The sequence below is a fragment of the Natator depressus genome, chromosome 1, assembly GCF_965152275.1.
Source record: "Natator depressus isolate rNatDep1 chromosome 1, rNatDep2.hap1, whole genome shotgun sequence".
NCBI classification, from domain to species: domain Eukaryota; kingdom Metazoa; phylum Chordata; order Testudines; family Cheloniidae; genus Natator; species Natator depressus.
In genome coordinates, this window is record NC_134234.1 from 36,029,639 (window position 1) to 36,057,623 (window position 27,985).

Consider the following 27,985-nt stretch of genomic DNA (forward strand, 5'->3'; position numbering starts at 1 on the left):
ACTTGTCAGTCTCTTAACTAAAACAATTTCCTCGGTGATAGGCTGCTTTTCTAGAGTGGAAAACTAAAATTCAAAGTTCCGCTTCCCTGACTTCAATGTATTTAATGAAAAATTGCAAGAAATCCTCAGTTCTCCACTCTCATTTGCAGACTCCCCCCCAAAGAGATGTTTGAGAAGCTTAAAATATTGTTTATCAGATAGCAAACAAACCAAGCTCTCTTTGCCCTATCATCATCATGTCCTGGTTAAGAAGGGCAGGAAGTTAGGGTGGGGTGAAAGGCCATAGTGGTTGCTGCCAGGATCAATATTTTCATTAGTTACCCTCATTTCAGAAGAGTATTCTCCATGGGCAATTTGACTCCAGGGCTTAAGATTTTTCAATGCATTGCAAATGAATAAGGAAGTTATACTATCTTTCTCATGGCCTCTTGATCTGCATGCATTATCCTCCAACTCTAATTCTTTCCAGAGCTGACTTTCAGGTGCTGAAACTATTGAGAACTTCACTCTAAATATTTTTCCAGAACAATTTTGAATAAAGGAACAGGCAAATCTTCCATCAGTTCATTTTTTTCTTGGAAGCAGGTGCCAGGCTTGAAACCATACAAGGCAAAGGCAAAGGAAACTTAATGGGCCAAAATCACTGATGTTTTAACTCCACTGGAGTCAATGCAGATGCAGTTACACCAGGAATAAATTTGGTCCATTTATCCTGAATTTAAACAATCCATTTCTGAATCTTAGTTTGTTGGGCTTTTTCAAATGAATAGAATCTTTTTTTGTCACATGAAAATGAGATATTACAGCTTTTGGGATGCCATGTTTTGGGGAAGACTCCCTACTATCAGTCCAAATAAGAGGCTATTAATTATCAATGCAAATATGTGTAGCCTTTAGTGTGTATCTCCATTGCATGATATAATTCAGATCACATTACACCTACCATCACTATTGGGAGCATATTTCCTTTGTAGTTAATTTTCCTTAGACCACCCCTCTATAAATGCTACACCACCGGTACTGATCATAATTATGTGTCACCCAAAATATTAGTTACTATCAGTGAAAGAAATGGAAAACACTTGAGTGTAGCAGTGACGCATTATTATTTGAACTGCTGGTAAAATAAAATATCAATCTTGTGGGAAATTCCCACATTTCAAATTTTATTTTGATCCCAAATTAGGATGAACGTTAAAAATTTGCTGCTGAATGGAAATTCCAAAATAGTTCCATTCAGAAACATCAAATTGATCAGAAATCAAAATGAAGTATTTCATTTTGTTTTGACTTTTATAAACTATGATATAAAAGTGAAAACAAAACAATCCATTTTGATTTTGAATTGTTTCAAAACTTTTCCATAGTAAATTGTCAGAATAGAGATGTTCCCGCCAACTAGTTTGGTTTTGCTGAAACAGCCTTTTCCAACAGCCTGTTCCATCAACGTTTTCTGTCCAACCCCAGTTAATATGTATTCTTTAAAAGATGGAGTTACAAAGACTGAATGGAGCAAGGAATGCATTCAGTTTAGTTACTGTAGATTGTAAAGGTCAAGGGGAAGCTGAGAATATGTAACATACACAGGACCTCTAGCATTAGTGAACTTATAGTATGGTAGCTTCCTTTTGCTCTAATCTTCATACCAAGGAGCTAGCACTGATACCTCGGTGTATTTTTGCACATTTGTTTGATTAAGATGCATTTTTTTCCCACCTGTTCTCCAGGACTCAGCCCCTAGTCTTTTCTCATCACTAGAAATTTCCAAAAGGAAATAAGCCATTTTAGCATGATCCAAAACACACATTCTCTCCCGACACCATCCTAAATCCCTTAATCCTAGACAGGAATGTCTGAGCCCTCTATAAAAATGCTGTCAAGGGAACAGTGCTTAACATGTTTTCTGTTGTATACAAATTGATGTTTACTTTTAATGTCATAATCCCTTTCTAATATTGTTAGTTATATCCACTGTCTGCTTGGATAGCTTTAATCATCTTAATTTGCTACTAACAGTTACCGTCAGATATCAGGATTTCCCAACACTAGAGGGCTGACATCTGGAAGAGTTAAGGCCTAAAACCCATCAGTGCATTTTAGTTCCAACTTCAGAGACACAAAGTAAAGCAACTTGGGTAAATTTCATCCGATGTAGTTTATACTTGCTATCTGTCCACATCAGAATACAACCATGCTGTTTGCTCCAATTTTTTATACTACTTTCAAGAAAGGCTTACATTGGAATAGCAGATGTAGGTTACAGTTTCAGAGTGGTAGCCGTGTTAGTCTGTATCAGCAGAAAGAACAAGGAGTACTTGTGGCACCTTAGAGACTAACAAATTTATTAGAGCACAAGCTTTCGTGGGCTAAAGCCCACTTCATCAGATGCATGCCGTGGAAAATACAGTAGGAAGATAGATAGATATATACAGAGAACATGGAAAAAATGGGGGTTGCCATAGCAATTCTTAACGAGACCAATTGATTAAGGTGGGCTATTATCAGCAGGAGAAAAAAAAAGTTGTAGTGATAATCAGGATGGCCCATTTCAAACAGTTGATAAGAAGGTGTGAGTAACAGTAGGGGGAAAATTAGCATGGGGAAATAGTTTTTAGTTAGTGTAATGACTCATCAACTCCCAGTCTTTATTCAAGCCTAATTTAATGGTGTCCAGTTTGCAGATTAATTCCAGTTCTGCTGTTTCTCCCTGGAGTTTGTTTTTGAAGTTTTTTTGTTGAATAATTGTGACTTTTAGGTCTGTAACTGAGTGTCCAGGGAGGTTGAAGTGTTCTCCGACTGGCTTTTGAATGTTATAATTCTTGACATCTGATTTGTGTTCATTTATTCTTTTATGTAGTGACTGTCTGGTTTGGCCAATGTACATGGCAGAGGGGCATTGCTGGCTCATGATGGCATATATCACATGGGTTAGATGTGCAGGTGAACGAGCCTCTGATAGTGTGGCTGATGTTATTAGGTCCTATGATGGTGTCCCTTGAATAGATATGTGGCCAGAGTTGGCAAGGGGCTTTGTTGCAAAAAACTTCAAAAACAGACTCCAACACGAAACAGCAGAACTGGAATTAATCTGCAAACTGGGCACCATTAATTTAGGCTTGAGTAAAGCCTGGGAGTGGATGAGTCATTACACTAACTAAAAACTATTTCTCCATGCTAATTTTCTCCCTACTGTTACTCACACCTTCTTGTGACCTGTTTGAAACGGGCCATCCTGATTATCACTACACATTTTTTTTCTCCTGCTGATAATAGCCCACCTTAATCGATTGGTCTCGTTAAGAGTTCGTATAGCAACCCCCATTTTTTCACGTTCTCTGTATATATCTGTCTTCCTACTGTATTTTCCACTGCATGCATCTGATGAAGTGGGCTTTAGCCCATGAAAGCTTATGCTCAAATAAATGTGTTAGTCTTTACGGTGCCAGATGTAGGTTAGACTCTGTACTAATTGGTAAATCTCTGTACAGAAGTTTGCACAGGACTTGTAGCTAATGGGCCAAATTCTCCTCTCACAATGAAATAAAGTGAATTGAATTTCTCCAGATTTGTTATCAGCTACTCTGGGTTTACACTAGTCTGAGACCAGAACGTGACCGAATACTGTCTGTGTGGCCCTAGAAACTAAAGTGTATGAATCATACTAGCAAAAAGCATGTTACTTCCATTCACCAGTCACTACACTGGCCCAGCAGCTTAGGCATGCTGGGTTCTCAACACTTTGCATATCATGTACCCCAGGCTGAAGGAGTTCAACTATACCTTTAGGGAAAGAATGCTACCTGGATGAAGAAGCACTGGTGACACATGTGGGGAACAGTCCCTCACTCATCCTCCACTGGGTGGAGAAGGTTTCCTGGGTGAAATCCTAAACTATTTAAGACCAGGTTTTGTTGCGGCTACATGCAGCAAGGAAGTCATCTCTCAAGGGCCACACACAGGGATATATCACACAGAACAAAATTAAAATAACTGCACAGTTACTAAAATGTGATATTTTATTTATGGGGTTTTTTTTAAACACATCGTTACAATCTTTGCTGGTTCATTGGTTAGCAACATTCGCTGGCTATGCAGTCTGTCCTATGGGGTTATATAATGTTTCTAGTGAATTTGAGGGGGTTTTGTTTGTTTATTTTTTAAACTCTGCTTTTTACAGGACAATTACCAACAGGCAAAGCTAAAATGTCAATGATTCATCATGACTTTTAACATATTTTTGTATGTTTTATTGATGTAAATATACTGTAAATAACTGGACATTAAAAGGCAAATAAAAGTTTTTTCTTTAACAGACAATTTAGAAATGAACCGTATAAATATGTCACACAACAGTCATCACCACTTTATTTTATGTCATTCAGATCAACTGTTAATTTTTTCATATACAAATTCACCTTTTTCCGTAATCTGTAAATACCTAGAAATTTTGCATAATGAATCATGCTATTTACACTGTGTATGACTCAGAGATATTAGTTACAAAGAAAAAGTGTACCAAATGATCAAAAGATATTGTTGCATGAAAAGCAAGGAAGATACACTGGATGTTTTGTTTAACTCTATAAATGCTTACATACATGTACATGTACTTCTAATCTCAAACTGCTAGTGACAATAGACATATTTGATCATTTCATTTAGGAATACTGGTTCGTATTCCTGTACTATTAGAGAAGGGAAAATATTTTCCAGACACTATAGGAACCATTTTTGGAACTGGACAGATTTTGAGATGCATCTATTTTAGAAAACAAAAACAAAATATATCTGACACTGCAAAATATAAACTATTTAAATCATGCCCTATAGATACATTTGTACATTAAACCCAGGTTGTATGATGTCATTGTAAGTAAAATAGGACATAGCTAGAACATTCTAAAAAGAAACAATTCACAGGACATATATTTGTATAATAAAATAGCAGATGTACAATATTATTTACACTGCAAACCAAAGAGTTAACCCCATGAAACTGCAGCAAACAAATTGGTCAATATGTTGAAAGTCACAGACCTGATTCATAAAATATATGTATGTAATCTAGTGTGGAAGAGACATCTGTATCAGTTATTTTGATTTATAATGAACAAAGCCTTACAAATCTTACCTTACAAAGCCTTACAATATTTGAGAAGGATATTGAACGTGTAGCTCCTCCACAACCACCAACAAATGTGTGGAAATATATCAGGCCCAGTCCTGCAAATGCTTTATTCACTTATGTAGTCTCCTTCAGCCTGATTCAAAACACACTGACATCAATTGGAGTCTTTCTGTTGACTTCAGTATACTTTGGATGAGCACCGTAGACTTCGATGGGATTATTCACGTAAGTAATGTACCCACACACCTAAATATGTGGAAGGGTGGGGCCTAAATGAGCCATGTAACTAAGCCCGAAAGAAAAATGCCGGTTTTGGGAAAGTGCTCTTTGTTATTAGACGGAATGATTTATCCAGTCAAGAGTCAGAATATTTCTCCTTATAGTGGCTCAGATATGGCCGAGTTCTTCTTGCTCACTTACAAGGAGTAGCATTTCCTTATGCAGAAAGAATTGCAGAATTGACCCATAGTTAATAACAGTAATCTATTTTGCTCTGCAGTGCACCCAGTTCCAAAGTTTAGTTCCAAAGTTTTTTTTGCAGTGTGTTAGCCAGGGAATTCCTATTAGCTATAATGAAAGTCACATGGGTTTTACTTTGTAAGGCCCAAAGCTTAGGAGTTAGGAAGTCCAAGACTGTTCAAAACCTCAGGTTTCTGATGTGGCAATACTTCCACTAGCCCAGGTTTCTAGTGAACTGCTGTACTGTCTGAAGTCTAAACTTTCAGCTTTATGGTCCCATTCTAACACCCTATAGTGGGATGGTGGGTTCAGGTCCCGCAGAAATCAGAGTAATCCACAGTAATGTACAAAATGCCTATTGTAAAATCTTGTTGGGGGGAGGGAGGAGTGACATTTACTTGTGACCACTGCCTGTATACTGTCATTCATATGCTCAATTTATTTTAGTGGCTGCTGTTAAAAAAGAAAATCACCTATCTAACATCACTGTGATGTTAGATACACAGAATAGAAATTAACTGTGGGATCTCAGGTACTACTGTGTAGAGACAGTTGGTAAATACTGGCTTTACTAGCAACCATTGTGCTTGAATGGTGTAAGCTCAATGAATGGTAACAGGGGCATGGATCAGCATTCACATTGCACTCCCTGTCAGTACCTAGCCCAGGTCGGGGAAGCTAATGATCCAGCCTGTGGATTGAATCGGTGATGAATGCTGGTCACGTGCCACCCAAGGCATGTTGAATATACTCTAAGAAGAAGAATGTATGGTAATGGCAAGGAGGGGAGATGGCACATGCCATGCAGTAGGATAAGCGGTCTTTTATCACCATGCTTGCATTTTTTCCACTTTTTGTTTGTTGTTATAAAAGGTTTATCAGCGAAAAAAGAAAAAATGGAGAAGGAGGAAGCATGTCAACATGTGCATTTGGACCACATGTCTCATACCTGGAACAATAACTAGATGTACATTTTGTCTAACATCTTTCTTTTAAAACCAATAGGAAGACTAATACTAAGCATGGTCTGTTTAGTTGGTGTTCCATTGAGTACATGCTGATTACTCAGTACCAGTGCAAACAATTAGGAGATTTGTTTAATGAAAGTAAAAGGTAGCTCAAACTCAACCCCTTCCCTGCCTTACCACTTTTCTTCCTGGAACATCCAAGTTTCTGTTTCAAATCTGTGGCTCTGCTTTATCGTTCCATCTGATCTGACCAGTCTTTTTGGAGGGGAGTTGCCTACCCTAGAGATGCATCGTAGAGACCTGCCCATAATCAGGTCACAATATGTTTCACTTGAGCTACCTATTCAGTTTCCATAAATGAGATCTTTCTGGGTGTTAATAATGGGAACAAGAGAAAGTCATGTGAACAATGGACAAGCGAACTAGTCAGACAAAATAAGCATGGTCATGAGCCAAACCTGAACTATAACCAAACCCAAGTCAAACCTTTCTGAGGAGTGTGAAGATTTCTGATTTTTTAAAACCAATTATTTCTCCGTTTATATTGAACTTCCGGTGAGATTGGAAACAGGAGTGATAAAACACTTTAATAAAGGTTGCTCTCCTAGTGCACAAAGAAGAAAAACGTACATGAAGCTTCATGAAATAGCTTACAGTAATGAATCAAGAATTTCAGAGAGCCTGAATAAGCACCCAACCCCTTGAATGCTTTTCCAAACCGAACCTCTGAGCCTTTTGCAGATTGGCCCATCATTAATAACCCTTAAATGAGATGTTGGATTTATTTTTCTTTTATGAATCAGGTACTGTGTCAAGGTCATGCAATAAAGTAGCTCATTCATTTTCCCTTTCCTTTCAAAATGCATTTGTGGGGTGGTCATAAAGACGATAGAGCCTATCGTGAATTAAACAAGTGGGAGGAACAAGCGTTTGTTGAATTAAAGTGTTGTTACATTATTATTTCGACAAGGCAAAGCGTCTCTGCTTTGTCCAGTGAAGAACATTAAAGCCTGCATTTCATGTAGAAACATTCATATGAGTACTAGCCTAAAAGTAGAAGATATCTAGTATATTGTATATTGCTTTCCTTATAGTGTACACCTTAGGCATCTAATATGTCAACAAACAACGAAAAGTCTTCAGGACAAACTAACAAACAGCATTACAGCAGCTTGCACTGTGAAAGCAAGATGTATAGTCACAACACATAGTGGGTGAGTTATTAAAAGATAATCTTGGGCATTTTTTTTTAATCCTGGCATTTTCTATTAACAACTCACCCACACTGAGTTTGTAAAGTTTGCTCTCCTTGTTTGAGGCATGAAGTGACTTTGGGAAAAGGAATCATGTAAAATAAGAGGAACCATTTTTGCCTTCAAACTACTCACAACTTACAGAAGTCAGATCACAAGTTGAACATAACCTGCTTGAAAAGAAGTGGAAGGAAGGACAATAATAAAATTGGCAGGGGCTGAACAGCAAGAGGCTGTTTAAAAGGGACTATGTTCAAATAAATTGGTTAGTCTCCAAGGTGCCACAAGTACTCCTTTTCTTTTTGCGAATGCAGACTAACACGGCTGCTACTCTGAAACCTGTTCATCCTATCTGCCTCATTTTCTCTAACACGTTTAAACAATGCTGTTTATCATTAAAAGATTTAGGCTCCCCAGGATGGACATTCACTGCTCTCTTTAGCTACAACACTTGCAGATAGCATCTGCCCATCCCTTCCCCCTAAAACCTGCGAAAAAACATCCTGTAAGGAGACCCGTGTGCACAAAGGCTCAGAGAATGGAAATGAAACAAGAAGAACAAACGTCAGAGCAATTTTTTTTTAGTAGCTCAAAGGTCACAGCTATCAAAATATACATTCTACTATTATGAAGAGCAGTAGAGATGTTAAAGCTCTAAGACCATGTGTAGTTCACTGCACACACAATTTTCCCATGGCCTATACATATGGCACATAAATGTATTACATAGATTCATGTCCCCATACAAGGATTAACACTGAATTCTGTTGTTATATTTTACTGGTGCTGCGACCTTGAGTAATTCTTGCTCAGTTTCATTCATGCTACAAAGCAGATTTCGCTGGTATATTTATTATGTACTTTAACTACTACCAGTTAAAGACATCATCACAGAACCAAATTCTATTAATTTTCAGGTAGCTAATTCAACTCTTTGGTTAGAGACAAATTCACTTAGTAAGGAAGCAGTCATAAGTTCTCATTTTTAATCAGACAGAACTACTGTCACTTCCAGAAAGCACAGACTTTTAAGTGAATTCCAGTAAACAAACTATTTTTATGAAATGGGATGTGGAATACTTTGTAGACTTTTTTGGCAGGTGGATTGCTTTGTTAAATTGTTGGGGAAATTAGGCAATTTTTTCCCCTGTAACTCCATTGGTTTAAATGGGGTTATACCACAGAAAAGCCTGGCCTAATAAATTCATCAGGAAGCTTTTCTGTCCACACGAGGGTTCATAATGGTAAAACCAACACATTAAGAGATTGACCTGCCACATGCATATACCACTAGAGGGCAGTTTGCTCGTTTACATGACACTAGAATGATGTTTTTACTATTAAGCTACCGGAAATGGCTACAGACACTCATTCACTTGCGAAATGGGAATTATTCTGGCCAATTATTTTCTCCTAACCCAGAAAGCTAATGCTATATGAAGAGAGCAGTGTATCAGACTGCAAAGTCAACAGTGTTCTAAAAACCAATACTGATAGACAACTTTAAAATTGTTGAATGAGACTCAATTTGATGTCCATACAAGTTCTCTCCTGGCACTACTACAAGATTCCACTTTTTTGTTTCACAGCTCTCTAACTGCTTGTACAAACAGTGCATAAATCTTTACTGAAAACATTTAACTAAATCAAAATTGTATGGAGCACATTAAAATTACGTTATGCAGCTATGAAAAAAAAATGATCACACCAGAGTGAAACCAGTCAATTTCCACTTGAATGCACACACATCTCCGGCATTTCACCTTCATATTTTGTAGTGCAGTACAATTTCCTCCCCCCACCAGCTTTCAAAATATAAACACTGCTTCTCCGGCCCAATGACCCCTCTCATGACAATTCACACAACTGACACTGTAGCCATCACTCTGCTCTGGACAGACCACAGGCTGGGAAGATTTCATAGAATATTCCACAGCCTAGAAATGAGGAGGAGGGAACATAGAAAGACCTCTCCATAATCAAAAGTTTTCACTCATACCCAAATACTATCTTTGGATACACATGGAGGGCTTCTATTGAAGCTGCATGTGAGCATATTGGAGCAGGATTTAGTCCTCAGTCTTTATACAAACAAAAATTCCACCAAAATCAACAGGACCAGACTAACATCATCAGCACTGGGCCACACTGGCCTGAACCAGTCCTCGTGGAAGTCAATGACTTCAACCAAGTTGAATCAGGCCCTATAAGAGAAAGGAAGGGAGAGATAGGATATTCCTCAACTCAGCGTCAGCAGTTTGGGGCTTTGCCTTGCATGGTTTTCCATTGGCAGGGAGGTTGGGACAATGGAAGTAGACAACTGGCAAAAATATTTTTTGCTAAGCAAAATTTTGCACATGAAATACAATTAATTGTCAAAAATGTTTGGGAAGTGAACACGCGATGCCTTGCTGCAGCTCTGTCCCTGAAGTCCACACCATTAGTCCTGATTCATTTTACAAAAACAAACCACAAAATGATCTGTTTGTGGAACACAGATCCCTCTCTTCAATCAAAGGTAACTGCACAACCTGGACCCGATTCCCTACTCCCAGCAGTTTCACGTGGGTGTACAATGAAGGTATAGCAGTGTAGCACTGGGATAACAGAGTGGAGAATCAGCCCCTACAGAGTCTCATCAACACAATATGGAACTTTGTACCTTAGCAAAAAGTAACTATATGTAAAGTAAGTCACAGCACTGGAGACCATTATATTAAAAGAAAACAGTGCCAATACATTACAGTATTTCTTTAAACATTACCTTCTATTAACTCTATAATGTTTTAAAGAAGCATTTTAAATGCGCCCTAATATGGCAGTGATTAAGGACCCAATCTACAAGCTCTTGTGCTCATAACTCCAGTAGAGGCAGGGCCTTACTTCCCTGGCTGGGCAACCTGTATGTGAAGTTTCAAGGTGTGAGGAGAGCAGCTTCTGCAGGGACGATGCTGCCCTTCCCATGCAGGTCAGTGGGGCATGGGCAGAACCTTGAATCTGCATGGCCTAACATGGTGACCAGCTTAATCTGCACTGGGTACCGGACTGGCACAGCTTACTTCTCCCTCCACTGGAGCAAGATATGGGCCAGACACCCTATTGTATCACAGTTTGGTCCACCGTTTGATCCTGAGGCAGCACAACTATGTGCTAACACTTTCCCAGGGCAGGTATTAAAACCAAAATTAGCTCTGATGCATCCGATGAAGTGAGCTGTAGCTCACGAAAGCTCATGCTCAAATAAATTGGTTAGTCTCTAAGGTGCCACTAGTACTCCTTTTCTTTTTGAAAATTAGCTCTGTTGAATCAGAGTTAAGGCTGCAGTGTTAAGATCACAACCACGAGCTGCAAGAGGTAGGGTCCAACAGCAATCTTCACTCTGCTGAATTGCACACATCTCGTGTTTCATATTCCTAGCTATCCTGTTAACGGTGCAGCAAAGTATGCCATTTATGTTATAAAACAAATACCACGAAACCTAGAATGTAGAATGCAGCCAGGTTAATGGTGATGGAGTCTTAACCTTTGCATTTCCTGGGATTTTGTTCTTTTAATTGTACAAGCTTAATAGTAATACTGTTATATAGTTAAGTGCCAGTCATGTTGTATTAATACTAGTTAAGTCCCACACCCGATGCAGTCTTCTACTCTCTGTTGTGGTTAGGTTTCTAATAGCACACAATGACCAAAAATTCATACACTACTCGGGCCCTTTCTGTTGATAATACACTATTCTATCGGAGGTGCTAACGTAACACTGGCAAACCCCAGTCATCGGCAGGCAGAATTGAACCTAGGGCCTCTGGAGCTTAGTGCATGAGCCTCTACTGTATGAGTTAAAAGCCACCTGGCTGTTAGCTAAGGCTGTAGAGCAGACTCATTAATCTCTAAGTGATCTCAGTGCCATTACATGGGACCAGTAGCGTAGCTGGGGGGGAGCAGGGCAGTGGCCGCTCCCCCACTGAGCAGAAGTGGTGCCTTTTTAATTCTTTGGCGCCTTTTAAATTTTTACTCACCCGGCGGTGCTCTGGGTCTTGGGCGGCGGGTCAGGCGGCACTCCGGTTCTTCAGCGGCACTTTGGCGTTGAGTCCTTCACTCACTCCAGTCTTTGGCAGCATTGCGGTGGCGGCGGGGGCGCGGGGTCCTTGACCCGCCGTCCAAGACCTGGAGCGCCGCCGGGTGAGTACTAGCGGGTGCCGCCTTTTTTTTTGGTTTTTATCTCTGCTCCCCCTGTTTTCTCCACCTGGCTACGCCACTGCATGGGACGGGGCACCACATTCAAGAGGTGTGGGGGTTAGATACTTCCCCTAGCTGAGGAAGCACATCCAGAGCTTCAGAGACATCCCAGTTGATATCCTGGACAAGCCCCCACTTGTAACGCCAACAGACTCCGGTCATCAGCAGGCAGAATTGAACCTGGGACCTCTGAAGCTTAGTCCATGTGCCTCTACTGCATGATCTGAAAGCCACATGGCCCTTAGCTAAGACTGTAGCAGACTCATTCATCTCTAAGTGGTCTTGGTGCCACTACATGGGAGAGAGCACCACCTGCAGGGTTACACTAACCACACTCAACACAGATTCTTTACAAATATGTTTCATAGTGATTTGATGATCTAATTCAAAGATTATTAATGGAATATACATTTCAATGTTTGGATTTGAAATGTCAGAGTTGAAGAAAAAGATGAAGTTTGTGGATAAGAAATACACAGTAGAGGGAATTTCTACAGAAAACAGGGACAATTCTATCTGAAACATACAAAGACTAATTCCTTTCACTTTTACATTCAGAAATAGTGAAGGGGAATTCACTTGATTTTGGGTATGTGCGTGTACATGTGGAAGTGCCATTGTTATCTTTGCCAGGAACTGAACCCACTTCCTCTAGAGCTTATAGTATGAGTCTCTCCTGCCTGAGCTAAAAGGCTCAGTTCCCTTAGCTGCAGCAGATTAATAGGCACATTAATGGATCACGCATAGAAGAGGGGCACACAACACACTGAAGAATAGGTTACACATACAGAATATACATACGAACTTAAGAGAAAGTCATGGATGCAAATTAAATGTTGCCAAAAAAGCCAAACAAAAAGTAAACCTACTTCACAAAAATGGCAAAATCTTAGTGTAAAATAGGCGAATGCTCATATATATATATAATGAATGTTTGACGTGAATGTTAAAAGCAAAGGACTCCATTTTCAAACTTTTGACTTGCTTTAAAGTGGTATGTTTGTTTTTAATTCACTCATTTCATATCAGTTTTTGGCTTTTGTTTATGTCAGTTGAATCACTTTGGCCATAGACATTTCAGACTTTTAGGGGTTATGCAAGGTGCATAAAAATTGTTGATTTTGTTGAAAAAAAATTGATTTTTTTAAATTTAAATTGTAATGATTTTCTTTTTAAAAATAAACCTCTTTAAAATGAAATCTGAATTTAATACAGAATATGTTAAGGCCTAAACTTATTATAAGCTCTTAAAACATTTAAATAAAAAAATAAATAGGTTGAAGCCGTGAGGCTCTATCAAAAACTTTGCCTTAAAAAGCTGCTTTGCTATGTAAAGAAAGAATCAGGGGGGAAACACCTAACTTTTGAGGTCAAGTTTTATAAATATGGCACAATGTACTGTATTAAGGGCTTGATTTTTTGAGGACCCAGCGGCTGTGCTACTGGTTGCAAAAGACTGGCAAAGTCATCACAGGCATTGGGACCTGGCCTCTGACTCCAGGAGATACCATCATGTATCTTATCAGGATCATCCACTGAGCCCACCTCGGTGGTCTCATTCTCCTAGTTTATAGCTTCTCCCTCCCTAAGCTCTGACTGGCTCAGTTCTCAAATTACGTAAGAATGACTCCATCCCCCCTGGAAAATTACTCTAGTTATAGTGTGCCCTCCTATGTATCAAAAAGATGTACCAAATCTAGTGTAAAGTCTGTATTTAGTTGTAAATCAACATGTTTTAATGGTTATATCAGCCAATGAGAATGCATCTTTCTTTAGAAATAGCTAAAGTACAAATGGAAAAGGTGATTAAAACTGATGATTTAAATCTAGGTTTTCCACTTGGTGATTTAAATCATAATTTTTAACTGGGTTATGTTAAGCCTCAGGATCCATATTCTGCTATCTAAACAACTGCCCTGATTGGCAGAAGTGCTGAGCACCAGCACTTCCATCTGAAGTTTTTGGGAGCTCAATATCTCTGAATTCAGTAGTACAGCCTCTGGGTCCCCCACAGGATCAAGCCCAAATTAAGGCACTCAAGTTTGCCATTATGGCAGAAGTGATTCAACTGATCAAAGCAACCTGAAGTTGGTATGTAAGGAATAAAAATTAGAATCAAGTCTAAATCTTGTCAGTACTCCACTTGGTAGTTCATGTTTATTTTATTTTAATCTCTGGAGTGTGTTTCTTTGAATTGAGGATTCTTTGTTGCTCTTTCTCCAGATGTTCTGACATTTTGATTTACCTTCTCTGTTACTGAATTTAGGCTTCTCTGCCAAGTCCATAGATGATCTATTTTTATCCCTGTGAGTTACTAATCCAGTCCCTCTAAAGAGTAGATTTGTTGGAAAGAAGACTGGTGTTGCCTTGTCTCAAAGCTACGCACACCACTTGGGAAATTAGCTTCTTAGCTGACCTTTAAAGTGAGTGAGAATAATAGCCAGGCGATTCAGCACCGTTTGGGTTTCATTATCACAGCAGTTCATGTCAGATGGGGTGCCATTATCTTAGGACTTTGTTTTTTTCCTAGTAATTACAGAAACCATTTACTGTACAAAGAAAATCTGCAAGGTTTCTCAGCTTTTAGGCATGATAGTATTTCTAAATTTCATGTCTCTTGAGGAAATGATAATTTGCTGTGTGAATGACTACATACCATTTCCTCCACCCTTCTGCCAAAATAAATCATTCCCATGGCCTCTGTAACCATCATTTTTTCAGTGGAACTCTACATAGATGGCCTAGGAATGGAATTGGCAATTTTAAAAGGAAGAAAGGAGAGGCATGCAACCAATATGTCACATAATTTATAGAAAACGATCATTCCCATTAGGCCAACATTCAAAGCTCAGCACAGAATTTCCTCATTTGGCAAAAGACCCTAGGTGTCATAGATTAAAGAGTGGACTCTTGCTCTCAATAATTATTTGTTTTGGCCAGACAATTTTTCGTCATTGTCAGGTAAGAAATACTGAAGTTCCCAGATGTCAAATGGTATAGTGGAGGGCTCAAAGCTACATGGCAGTAGTTTGACAACAAAGATACCAGAAGTGTGCAATTTAACAAAATGCTAATTAGTTAGCTGGCAAATATAAACTGGAAGCATAGACAAGGTGTACTCGGAATGCAGGGGATTTTCAAAAGCATCTATGACCTTGTCTAGACTAAGATAAAAGGTGTGATGTTAGAACATGTTAATTAATGTTCTAATTAACAGACATGAAGTTTAGTATAGATAAGGCAGTATGTACTTTAACACATGCTAAACTGGTTGAATTAAAGCCTAGGCTCCACCCTAATTTAGTTTGGCCACATATTAATTTAGCACATGTCAAAGGCAGTGGGTGAAATCCTGGCCCCTTTGGAATTAACTGAAGACTCCCATTGACTTCAGTGAGGCCAGGGTTTCCTTCAGAGTGCCTTGTCAACACTAGACATTTCAAATATGTAGTAAGAACATGTCAGCGAATGCATTCCAACATTACACCTTTAAACCTTAGTCTGGACAAGGCCTAAATGAAACCAGTGGCACTTGTCATCCTAAATCATGTAGGCCCTTTTAAAATCCCACCCACAGTATTGTCTCTGAAGTAACAGTATAAAGGGCTTAGCTGTGCAACAGACACAAGCTGACATCATTTCTCTGCACTGTGGGCTGAGTTACATACAGACTCCTAGAAATGAACTTTCAATTTAGACATCATCTTCCAATAAAAGTCTCTTGCATAGCAGTAGAAATTCCACTTCTTATTAATAACAGGTGTTTATTTACTACATTTCTATCGTATATTTCCAAAGCATCCATCACCACAATGCAACTATATGCTACAAACGCTTCAAGCTGCCTCATTTCTATAGTTTGTGTCATATCTATCCAAAAGTTTCACATTCATTAACTATAGTCTGGCCAACCCCAAACATTCAAAAATTAAGACAAGCACCCCCCAAAATCAAAATAATAAAATCAAGGTATTAAAATAAAAATTTGATTGCTCTTTTTCTTTGCCCTTTGAGCCTTTAAGGTTTCACTTTTTTCAAACTTTTCTCTAAAAATATGCAGGCTAGAAACTTGACTGACATTTTTTAAAAGTGAGATTTGTACATAATCACAAGTGGAAGGCAGCTTGGGTGAAAGTGATCATGAAGTGATAGAGTGCATGATTCTAAGGAATGGAAGGAGGGAAAACACCACGATCAAGATTTTAAGAAGGCAGACTTTAGCAAACTCAGGTTGTTGGTAGTTAAGTTCCCATGGGAAGCAAGTTTCAGGGCGAAAATGTTGGAAAGAGTTGGCAGTTTTTCAGACAGACATTATTAAGGGCAAAAGAGCAAACTATCCCACTGTGTAGGAAAGATAAGAAGTATGGCAAAAGACCACCCTGGCTTAACCAGGAGATCTTGAATGATCTGAAATGCAAAAATGAGTCCTACAAAAAGTGGAAACTAGGTCATATTGCAAAAGATGAATATAAACAAACAACACAAGTGTGAGACAAAATTAGAAAGGCACAAATGAGATTAAACTAGCTAGAGACATAAATAGTAACAAGAAATCAGTCTACAAATACATTAGAAGCAAGAGGAAGACCAAGGACAGGGTAGGCCTGCTACTCAATGAGGGGGGAAAGACAATAACAGAAAATGTGGAAATGGCAGAAGTTCTAGATGACTTTTTTGTTTCAGTTTTCACCAAAAGGGTTAGTTGTGATTGGACGTCTAACAGAGTGAAAGCCAGTAAAAATGAGGTAGGATCTGAGGCTAAAATAGGGAAAGAACAAATTAAAATTACTTAGACAAATTAGATGTTTTCAAGTCACGGGGTTTGGTGAAATACATCCTAGAACACTCAAGGAGCTGACTGAGGAGATATCTGAGCCATTAGCAATTATCTTGGAAAACTCATGGAAGACAGGAGAGATTCTAGAGGAGTGGAAGAGAGCAAATATAGTGCCAATCTATACAAAGGGGAATGAGGACAATCTGGGGGATTACAGACCAGCCAGTTTAACTTCAGTACCTGAAAAGATAATGGAGCAAATAATCAAGCAGTTTGCAAATACCTAGAAGATAATAAGTAACAGTCAGCATAGATTTCTCAAGAACAAATAGTGTCAAACCAAACTAATAGCTTTCTTTGACAGGGTAACAAGCCTTGTTGATGGGAGGAAGCGGTAGATGTGGTATTTCTTGACTTTAGTAAGGTTTTTGATACAGTCTCGCATGACATTCTCATAAACAAACTAGGGAAATGCAACCTTGCTGGAGCTACTATGAGGTGGGTGCATAACTGGTTGGAAAGCCATTCTGAGAGAGTAGTATCAATGGTTCACAATCAAGCTGGAAGGGCATATCAAGTGGGATCCCACAACGATTGGTCCTGGGTCCAGTTCTGTTCAATATCTTGAAACATAATTTCGATAATGGCATGGAGAGTATACTTATAAAGGCTGCAGATGATACCAAACTGGGAGGGGTTTCAAGTGCGTTGGAGGATAGGATTAAAATACAAAACAATCTGGACAAACTGGAGAAATGGTCTGAAGTAAATAGGATGAAATTCAATAAGGACAAATGCAAAGTACTCCATTTAGGAAGGAACAATCAGTTGCACACATACAAAATGGGAAATGACTGCCTAGGAAAGAGTACTGTGGAACGGAATCTGGGGGTCATAGTGGATCACAAGCTAAATAGGAGTTAACAGTGTAACACTGTTGCAAAAAAAGCAAACATCATTCTGGGATGTATTCGCAGGAGTGTTATAAGCAAGACACAAGAAATAATTCTTCTGCTCTACTCTGCACTGATCAGGCCTCAACTGGAGTATTGTGTCCAGTTCTGGTGCCACATTTCAGGAAAGATGTGGACAAATTAGAGACAGTCCAGAGAAGAGCAACGAACATGATTAAAGGTCTAGAAAACACGACCTATGAGGAAAAATTGAAAAACTGGGTTTGTTTAGTCTATGGAAGACTGATGGGGGACTTGATAAGTTTTCAAGTACATAAATGGCTGTTACAAGGAGGAGTTAGAAAAATTGTTCTTGCTATCCTCGGAGGACTGGACAAGAAGCAATGGGCTTAAATTGCAGCAAGGGGGATTTAGTTTGGACATTAAGAAAAGCTTCCTAAATGTGAGGGGAATGAAGCACTGGAATAAATTGCCAATGGAAGTTGTGGAATCTCTATCATTGGAGGTTTTTAAGAACAGGTTAGACAAACACTTGTCAGCAATGGTCTAGCTATTACCTTGCCTTGCTATTGCCTTGAGTCCCTGCACTCAAGGCAATAGCAACGCAAGGTCCCTTCCAGTCCTATTGAGGTCCCTTCCAGTCCTACACTTCTATGATTCTATAAACAGTCAGACACTTGTGCAGCACTTGCCATCTGAGGACCTCACAACACATTATGAAAGGTGGGTAAAAAGTCTTATCCCCATTTTACAGATCAGAAAAATTAGGTGCAGAGAGATTAAAAGTGTTTACAAATCAAATCAGCAGCAGAGCTGGGAACACAACCTTGAATAAGGTGTGAGTACCTGCATAGAACAGAACTCAGGTCTCCTGACTCCCAACCCTGTATGCTGACACCACATTACATCCTGGAGTAGTGGTAGTGCTGAAAAAGCAACAAAACAACAAAACCCACATAAAACAAAACAAAAACAAAACAAAACAGACACTTAGCTTTTGGCTGCATATGTCACTAGGAATAAAATTTTCAAAAGCATCTAAGTCACATTTTCAAAAGTGATTTATACATTTAAGAGCCTAAGTCTCATGGAAAATCAATGAAATTTAGGGTCCTAAGTGCTTAAATCTCTTTTGAAAATTTGGCTTTGGAGCCTACATCACTTAGGTGTGTCTAAAAAATTTGTTCCACATAATGATTACAAATAATCTGGCACAACCACATCCCTTGATCATCATAAAATTACAGGAGAATTTCAACCAGAAACCTTGGAAAAATCAAAAACTGTATCCATGTATCCGATTGCTTCACGTCGTTTCTGCACTTACCACTCCCTCAAACAATATCTCACTTTTTAAAAACATTCTTTGCTCAGTTATTTATTCATACCCATGTCCCACATGCAATAGGTCCCAGAAAAACCAGCTGTTGAGGCGCACCATGTCCAGACCTCATTAGGGAAGGATGAATAATGACTTTGTAGTATATTGACAATATATATATGATGAGATGGATTAACAGTCCAAGAGAAGGGATTGGGTTTAATCAGTCTCAACACATTTACTGCTTTGTATACTGGAGAGATTATCCTCTTACCACGCATCTGTTTGCTTTATTGCTGATATACAGTATGTATCTATTTCCCAATAATGACCCAGAAGATATTACAAGAATTAACACTTCCCTGGATTAATTTATTGCTTCAAGAATAATCATAAGGTGGTATTGCTAGGGAAAATTTTTTCCAAGGCATATATACAATTCAATGCAAGCCATTGTACTAATACAATGTTAACTTTGAGATTTAAGTGTACAAAAGCCAGAAAACTCAATTTTAAGGATTGCTGGGCAACCATCTCTCTGCTCGCTGGAGCTTATGCATTTTGCTTCCATCTTTCATTACAGGATTACTTAACGATGAGTAATGTATACTCTTGCAAATGCTTCAAGAGAAGGCCGCATAAAACTCTTTCTGAATTGGGCCATGGTGAGTTAGTGAGTGTGATTTAAGCACATGCTTTGTTAAATCACACCCTAATGGATCATATCCAGTAACAGTGAATACTGACCTCCTCTTTAAAGGTTCCAGCCACAAGAAGGAAGAGGTTGTTTTACAGTCACTCTCTCCAGCCCTTCTTCCTGTAAGCCACTGTGGTGGCTACCATATTGTAATTGATTCATCCCAGGATATGCTTATGTACCTGCTAAGCATTTATTTTTGTTTGTTTTGCTTCTCAGCAATACAGTTCTATGAGCAGCAGGATAGATGACAAGGTTAAGATGCACCATTATGACTGGACAAGGGTATTAAGTATTGCTCACTAGAAAGTTCTGAGCTCTACAGAGAGCATATGAGGGTACTGATTAGGCCTCTGTCAAGTATCAACTCTGTTCTCTTGCCCTTTCCTCTCTCCCTTCCATCCACAAAACAATAAAGAAACACGTTTGTCTGGAACTACCATCCTATCTTTGTCCACTCATCAAATTCAAGTTTTCCCTGCCCTCTGTCTCACAGTGTCCACGTAGAACAAACTCTTAGAGCCAGAGGCTAGTTCAGCATCTGTGCCCACTGGAACCCTTGGCTTTTCTGCTGGGACTGCTAACAAGGGTGCTACTTCACATCACTTGGTGTAGTGGCCTTTGCAATGTAAACTCTTGTCCCGTAGGAAACAAACTAAGATCACTTTGCAAAGACCACTGAACCACTGCAATGACCTAGTGATAATGATTTGGATTGAAGGTGAACCAGTGATCTACTGTAGAGGTGAATGCTCTGCATCCTAGTACTGAGCTATCAAGTTCCCCCCATTATATATTGTTTAACTGATTTTTTCTGCATGATCTCTGATGGCCAAGGCTAAGAACATCTTTCATTCATGAGAGGTTTAATAGTGTGTACATTTTTGTTGCAGTGCTGTTAGTAAATTATTGCAATTAATACCATTGTTAAAAATATCTTTAAAATACATGGCTGAATGTTTAGTTTACGTGAACGTGAGGAACTAGTTCACTGGCTTCAGGGGACAGTTGGGCAGTTGCTGTGCAAACTTCCCCCACCTCAGCTCTGCCAACACATAGGCCAGCAACATATAGATTCATAGATATTAAGGTCAGAAGGGACCATTATGATCATCCAGTCTGACCTCCTGCACAATGCAGGCCACAGAATCTTACCTACCCACTCCTGCGAAAAACCTCTCATCTATGTCTGAGCTATTGAAGTCCTCAAATTATGGTTTAAAGACTTCAAGGTGCAGAGAATCCTCCAGCAAGTGACCCGTGCCCCATGCTACAAAGGAAGGCGAAAAACCCCCAGGGCCTCTTCCAATCTGCCCTGGAGGAAAATTCCTTCCCGACCCCAAATATGGCGATCAGATGAACCCTGAGCATATGGGCAAGATTCACCAGCCAGATACCCAGGAAAGAATTCTCTGTAGTAACTCAGATCCCACCCCATCTAACATCCCATCACAGGCCATTGGGCCTATTTACCAGGAATATTTAAAGATCAATTAATTGCCAAAATCATGTTATCCCATCATACCATCTCCTCCATAAACTTATCGAGTTTAATCTTGAAGCTAGATAGGTCTTTTGCCCCCACTGCTCCCCTTAGAAGGCTATTCCAGAACTTCACTCCTCTGGTGGTTAGAAACCTTCGTCTAATTTCAAGTCTAAACTTCCCGATGGCCAGTTTATATCCATTTGTTCTTGTGTCCACATTGGTACTGAGTTTAAATAATTCCTCTCCCTCTCCGGTATTTATCCCTCTGATATATTTATAGAGAGCAACCATATCTCCCCTCAACCTTCTTTTGGTTAGGCTAAAAAAGGCAAGCTCTTTGAGTCTCCCTTCATAAGACAGGTTTTCCATTCCTCGGATCAACCTAGTAGCCCTTCTCTGTACCTGTTCCAGTTTGAATTCATCCTTCTTAAACATGGGAGACCAGAACTGCACACAGTATTCCAGATGAGGTATCACCAGTGCCTTGTATAACGGGACTTATCCCTCCTTATCCCTACTGGAAATACCTTGCCTGATGCATCCCAAGACCGCATTAGCTTTTTTCATGGCCATATCACATTGGTGGCTCAGTCATCCTGTGGTCAACCAATACTCCAAGGTCCTTCTCCTCCTCCGTTACTTCTAATTGATGTGTCCCCAGCTTATAACTAAAATTCTTGTTATTAATCCCTAAATGCATGACCTTACACTTCTCACTGTTAAATTTCATCCTATTACTATTACTCCAGTTTACAAGGTCATCCAGATCCTCCTGTATGATATCCCAGTCCTTCTCTAAATTGGCAATACCTCCCAGCTTTGCATCATCCGCATATGTTACACTGCAGTCCTGAGACTCTCTAGAAAAGAGACTGCCAAGCATACCATCCCAGTAGTGGTTTTGTTATTGGCACCAATAGGAGCTAGAACAGCCCTACCTATGCTTGGCAGAGAGATCCCAATGGGAGCATGGGATAAGTGATCCAGTGCGAGCATTAATCTGAGTTATGGTGTTATGTATGAGCTGCGTGTGTTCTCCTTATGCATCTCTGTGAAAATGGGCCACTTGGTTCCTAAAGTTTGACAAGCCCTAATATATTGTGTGTTTTGGTGCTAATTTGCTGCTTCTCCCTCTGAGCTATTTCAAGCTGAAATCTTTGCAGAAGAGCATCACAACAGCAACGCAAAGCTCTGAGCGATGAGATTATATTGGAGCATGAATTCAACTTTTCTCAGCAGAAATTGAGCATTCGGCAGAAGTCAGGTAATAGATCTCGTTTGGAAGAGGGGAGACACTAGCAGGTTTCAGTGCTTCCGCTGGATAACAGAGGGCTGCATGGAGTGAATGTGACAACTTAAGTAGTCTGAAAAATTTCAGAGCACAGCAGCAGTTACACATGAAGATACATGCACTGAAAATTTGCACTGTTTTCATATCCATGTGCAAGTCAACATAGCTTTTATACATTTAAATATGCCAGGGGAACTGTCAGAGGAAAAAAAATCTACAAAGTTAGAATGGTTAGCAGAGTGTAGCAAGTCCCAAGTGTACAGGACATTGCATAATACTGCATTGTCTGCTGACTAAAATAACTTGGGAATTGAAGCATCTCACCCTAATCACACCTGCAGCATCATCTCATGTGCGTATGTGTGTGTTAAATGGAGACAACACATTATGCAAGTTTTTGAAAAATGGAGACAAACTGCAGGTACAATTTATAAATGTGCAGGTCATGGCAGGTGGCACTGTTTGGGTACTATAGTATCATGACATGTCCCATGCACACAGTAAGTGTGGTAGTACGGCATGAGGACTTGCTCCCCAGTCAACTTTGTGGATTTCTTCTTCTGAATAGACAATTCCCATCAAAGGTTTTATAGGTTTTAAAAGCTTTGGGTTTTGTTTGTAGAGGCAAGTTGCCAGTCTTCAATATGCCTTTCCAAACAAACATTCAGCTCAGCAATCAGATGTGGGAATGAGCAGTAAACCCAGAGCCGCAAACATAGTTAGTGTGGGCAGGCTCTCGGGAATTGCACAAGTCAAAGGCCCTGGGATCCTGCAGGACAGCCACACTTGTAGTGTCCTGGTATAGTAGTAAGTGTCTCACGTCAAAGCCTGTGGCTTTGTATGGCAGATGTCACCACACAGGCTTGGAACTTAACTTTTGCCATCACTCTAACTTCACTTCCACTATTTTTTCCTTGCTCATTGGGACAGTTCCTGAATCTTATCCACAATGTGACTAACAGCATGTATGCTGGGGAAGTTCAGCGGGAGGAAGGAATCCTTCCTCTTAGGCTACACTGACCTGTGGTTCACACTGCAGCCTCACAACTGGTGTAGTCCTTGTGGCTGTTGTGTTCCCTCTCACGAGAGGAGTCAACTAGTGCGTCTGATTGGGGTGGAGACAATGGATCTACAACAAAGTCCTCTGCACTGGAGCAGTGGGAGGGCCTGAGAGCACAAGTCTATGCCATACACAGGTTGATCAGCCCTTGCCTGGGCTCATTGCATCCTTCCCTTTGTCCTGTACACAAGACTAACACTGGTTCCTCTGTATTCAGCACCATCAGAGAAAGCAGATTTTATCCTTATGGAAGCTACAAAACAGCAGATGCTGTTGCCTACAATTAGGCAAATATGTTCTTGTGCAATTTCTAGACCATGGCCATACAAAGAGCCTTTATTGTCTGGGTGAAAGGGAGGTTCCCAAAACCTGTATCTGGTTTCTGCACACTTTTCAGCACTCCCCACAAGTCCACCGCTACGTCACCTAGCCCTCACAAAATCAGCCAGGGAACCCAAAGACCCACTCCCATAGGCAAAAACATCCCCAGAAAGATGAAAGCTACACACTGAAAGGTTTCTTTTCCACCAGAAGTGACCTTCACTGATAGAGTCTGGTGTCTTACTAATATCCTGCTGAGTTCCTGGCTAAGACTTTACAGAGCCATCCACAAAAATGAATTAAAAGCTAGCTAGCAGTATTACGGCAGGAACAAATCATAAATTGAACAACACAGAGAAATTTTCCACACTTTTCTCTCTCACTGCGGTAGGGAAATTACTCTCTAGGGAAGGCAGCTTTTGATCAACTTTACTTGTCATAACACAGAAGCAAATAACACAGTACTTTGCATCATTGCTGATGCTTTGGATGTGTCACCTTTATACATGCAGAGATTGTATATTCTTAGTGTGAATCCATTCGGATTTTGGGAGCAGCAGATTTATTTGCAAACACTGCCATTATCTCCATGGTGATGCTGACAACAATTTTTAGTTTTTACACTGATCTCTAGGATTATAAATTCACTTCTACTATAAATTAGCTGCTTGGAAGGACACCCTGCAACAGGTTTCTTCAGGGTATCATTCCTACCTTCTGCATGCCATTTTCCAAAGGTATTAGAATTCCTGTCACATCTGCCTACCCACAAAGCTTTTCCATAGAATTACCATGATGAAATGAGCTATTGACAGGGGTGGGTGGGTGATCAGAGGAAACAGTGGGGACAGGAGAGGGTGTTATCTTCAGATCAAACTATTGCACAGTGAAGATGTGTCAGCAAGGTCTCAAATTTCACAGGTTAGAAATATAGATGTCCAATATATGTATATTACTAGCTGTTCTAATAGTTTGCACACTGATAAATTAGGAAGCAACACCACAGCTGTGCTGGGACAGAGGTGGGGTAGATAAATTGGACCATTTCACCATCTGTGATTTTAGTCCACACCACTTGTTTTCACTGCATGAAAAATGCACTTTACATACTGTACATGTGTAAACTAATGGTTCAGGCCAAAACATGTCTTCTTTTGCAGAAAGCTAGGAGAGGTCTGCAGTCAGGCTGGAAATGCTGCAATCTCAAGTCCAAAGAGTTTTCATCAGGTCAGCCTTTGGATGGTGGAGGAGGAGCTGCATTTGCTCCACTGCATAGCAGACAGGAGATAGAGACCTCTAGCCCCAGGGATGCTCTGAGATCCATGGGAGAAACTAGCAGATGGATGCTTGGGGCATTCACATTAAAGCTATTCTCAGTGCTAACCTCAGGTCCCCTCTTCCTCATGGTAGCAGGACACGCTTGTGACAGGATCAGATTTCTCTTACATGAGGAAATCCCTTTGGGTTGGAGTTGGCCCTTCCCCACCCCACCACGTTTCCCAGAAACTAAGTATCCCCAAACATGCAGAGTTGTCATGAAACAGATTCTAGGATTGGAGGCGAGGCTGTGCTGACTGATCCCCCACCATTGCCACAGACTGTCGGTCAAAGGAGTGAGTTTCCGACTCCTTTTATCCTCTCCATAGCACAAAGTGCAGGGATAATTTCACCCAAGGGCCAAGTTTTTTTTTTTTAAAAAGTGCTCAAATTAGGGCCTTACACCAATACTTGGGCAAAACAAGTGGTCTGATTTTGAAAATTGCTCAGCACTCAGCAGCTGCTGGTAAAACTGAGATTTTTTTTTTTAATTTCAATGGGCTTTCGATCAGAGCTATACATCTTCAAAAGCACTGTATAAACATTAGCTAACAAACTGTTTTCTCTAAGAATAGAACAGCATTGGTCTGTAAGACTAGGACCCTGCTGTGGGTAGGCTTGCAGAGGCAGGTCTACAGCTAGTGCTAATTGAAAAGGAAACCCAATGGAAAGGGTGAAATCTGAAAAAATAAAGTCTGTCTGAAGACATGACCATTTGGGGCCAGATCCTCCCCTGATGTAAATGGGGTATAGCTCCACTGAAGACAACAGAGTTGCATAAATTTGCAATAGATGAGAATCTGGCCCTTTATTTTTTACTGATCTTGATTAATCTAAATTTTGAACAGTCATTTGCATTATACTATAGGTAAGCATTTTCGTTTTTTAAATGTTTATGTCTTTTAGTCTATTCTGCACTAGAAAAAGCAGCAACATTTCAGCCAAGCCAGCAGCAGATGAAACTTCCAGCGTAACGTTGCTAATAAAGGATGTGATTTTCAAAAGCTCCTAAGCGATTGAAGAACACAAGTCCCATTAAAAGTCAATGGAACCTGTATTCCTGTGATTGAGCTGCTTTGGAAATACCTCCCAAAGTGCTTCCCATATCTGCTGGAGGCTGCTTTCAATAGGCTATATCATTCGTCATAAGGACTTCTACATAAAATCGATGATATGAGAGGAGGCCCATGGTATGCAACAGAACTTTGTTTTACCCATCAAGACATTGATCTTTAAGCCTTTGTTTGCATTGTTCTGGAGAGACTGGACACGTTACTAGTAGGACAAATACTGAACATCTGAACATCATTTTATAGTATATATGCAAGACAATGTTCATCTAAACCATAAAAGCCATGTAAAGAGACTTACCAATGTATTTTTCTTTTTTTCCTTAATATTTTTGTTGCCAAAAAGTCAAAAGTCTTGCCACTTGTATAATAATAAGCTTTGACAGAGAGAGAGAATATCTGAAATATATAGTAGCTTATTCTGAAAAGCTCACTCATTTTACAGTATATGGAATGTAATTGTCAAGAAAGTGAAATATGTATAAAAATAGGTAAAATCCCTACAATATTGTGCTGAATTATATATTCCTCTTGCTAGGAAGGTTACAGCACTCTACAGTATATGTATGAAATGTTTGTTCAGAAAGTTAAAAAACATTGTTACCTTGGTGAATGACATATTAATGTAGGAATGCATAATCAGAACTGATGCTCAGTTCTGCTTCGCTGGTGCAAATGACCCAGACAACCATCACCCACTTTTGTTCAAAACAAAAATCAACCCCAAAGATTTTTTTTTAAGGGGCCAAATTGAAATTTACAACCAATAATTCCTCTGGAAATAGAAGTATTTTGTTTCATTTTTTTCTCCCTCTTTCCAGTTTGTTTACTGACAGCAGTCACCCACCTTTTAAAATAATTATTGCCTGACATTAGATAGAGCTTTTACTGCTTGTCCAGGACAAGGCAGTGAAATAAAAGGAATATCCAACTTTCCTCTCATGACCCAGTTCTGGGCTTGTGCTTTTTTGACTAGTCTTTGATCTGCAGCAGGCCTCATAGGCTTGTCTCCCGAAGGAACATGGTGCCAATGTTGTAGGAAACCTTTCTCACTCTGGCAGACGAAATGGAGGGCTTTGGCTGCTTCTGACCACTTGTGACCTCCAGGAAGTAACAGATCCCAGGGATTTCCTTTGGAAAGTTGTCTGGAAGCTCTTCACGGGACCGAGGGATAAAAGTAAAGTTTTCTTCCTTTTTCAAAAGCCTAGGAAAAAACAAAGAGGCAATCAAGAATGATGTGGCCTGATAGTCTGAGTAAATCTTTAAAAGATAGTTCCTGTGCAACCCCCAGTCAGAAACATCCTTAAATTATTGTGTGAATATTAACCAATCACAAGCCAGAATCCTGGTGTGGACAGACCTCAATACTGATGCCAAATGATATTAATAAAATGATAACTTATTTTGTTTGATGTTAGGTCATTGAATACTAAGATATAGCTACAATTATGTTATAGCCAAGATACTTGAAAATATAACAATATTTGTATCTGTTTAGTTAGTTATGGTATAAAACGCTGGCTGAAGAAATTGCAGGCGGTTTCTGCTTTCTGTCCCGAAGGACAAGCTAATGTCAAAAACATAACCCCTTCTTAGCCATAAAACCATGTTTATTACCCTCAGTACTATACAAACTCAGAAAATTGTAACTCTGAGCACCTTGACTCAAGAGCAAACAAACCATGTA

The 27,985-nt window shown here is 39.7% G+C and overlaps 1 protein-coding gene across 1 annotated transcript in view; it reads right to left on the reverse strand.

Annotated features, from left to right (window-relative positions):
- Window positions 1-5,304: 5,304 nt before the first annotated feature.
- The window catches only part of GUCY1A2 (guanylate cyclase 1 soluble subunit alpha 2), a 296,894-nt gene continuing 274,213 nt past the window's right edge, over window positions 5,305-27,985 (reverse strand). Inside the window, exon 8 of the mRNA XM_074957390.1 lies at window positions 5,305-27,502. Coding sequence (XP_074813491.1) covers window positions 27,295-27,502 — 208 coding nt within the window. The 3' untranslated portion in view covers window positions 5,305-27,294. The remainder of the gene's footprint in view (window positions 27,503-27,985) is intronic.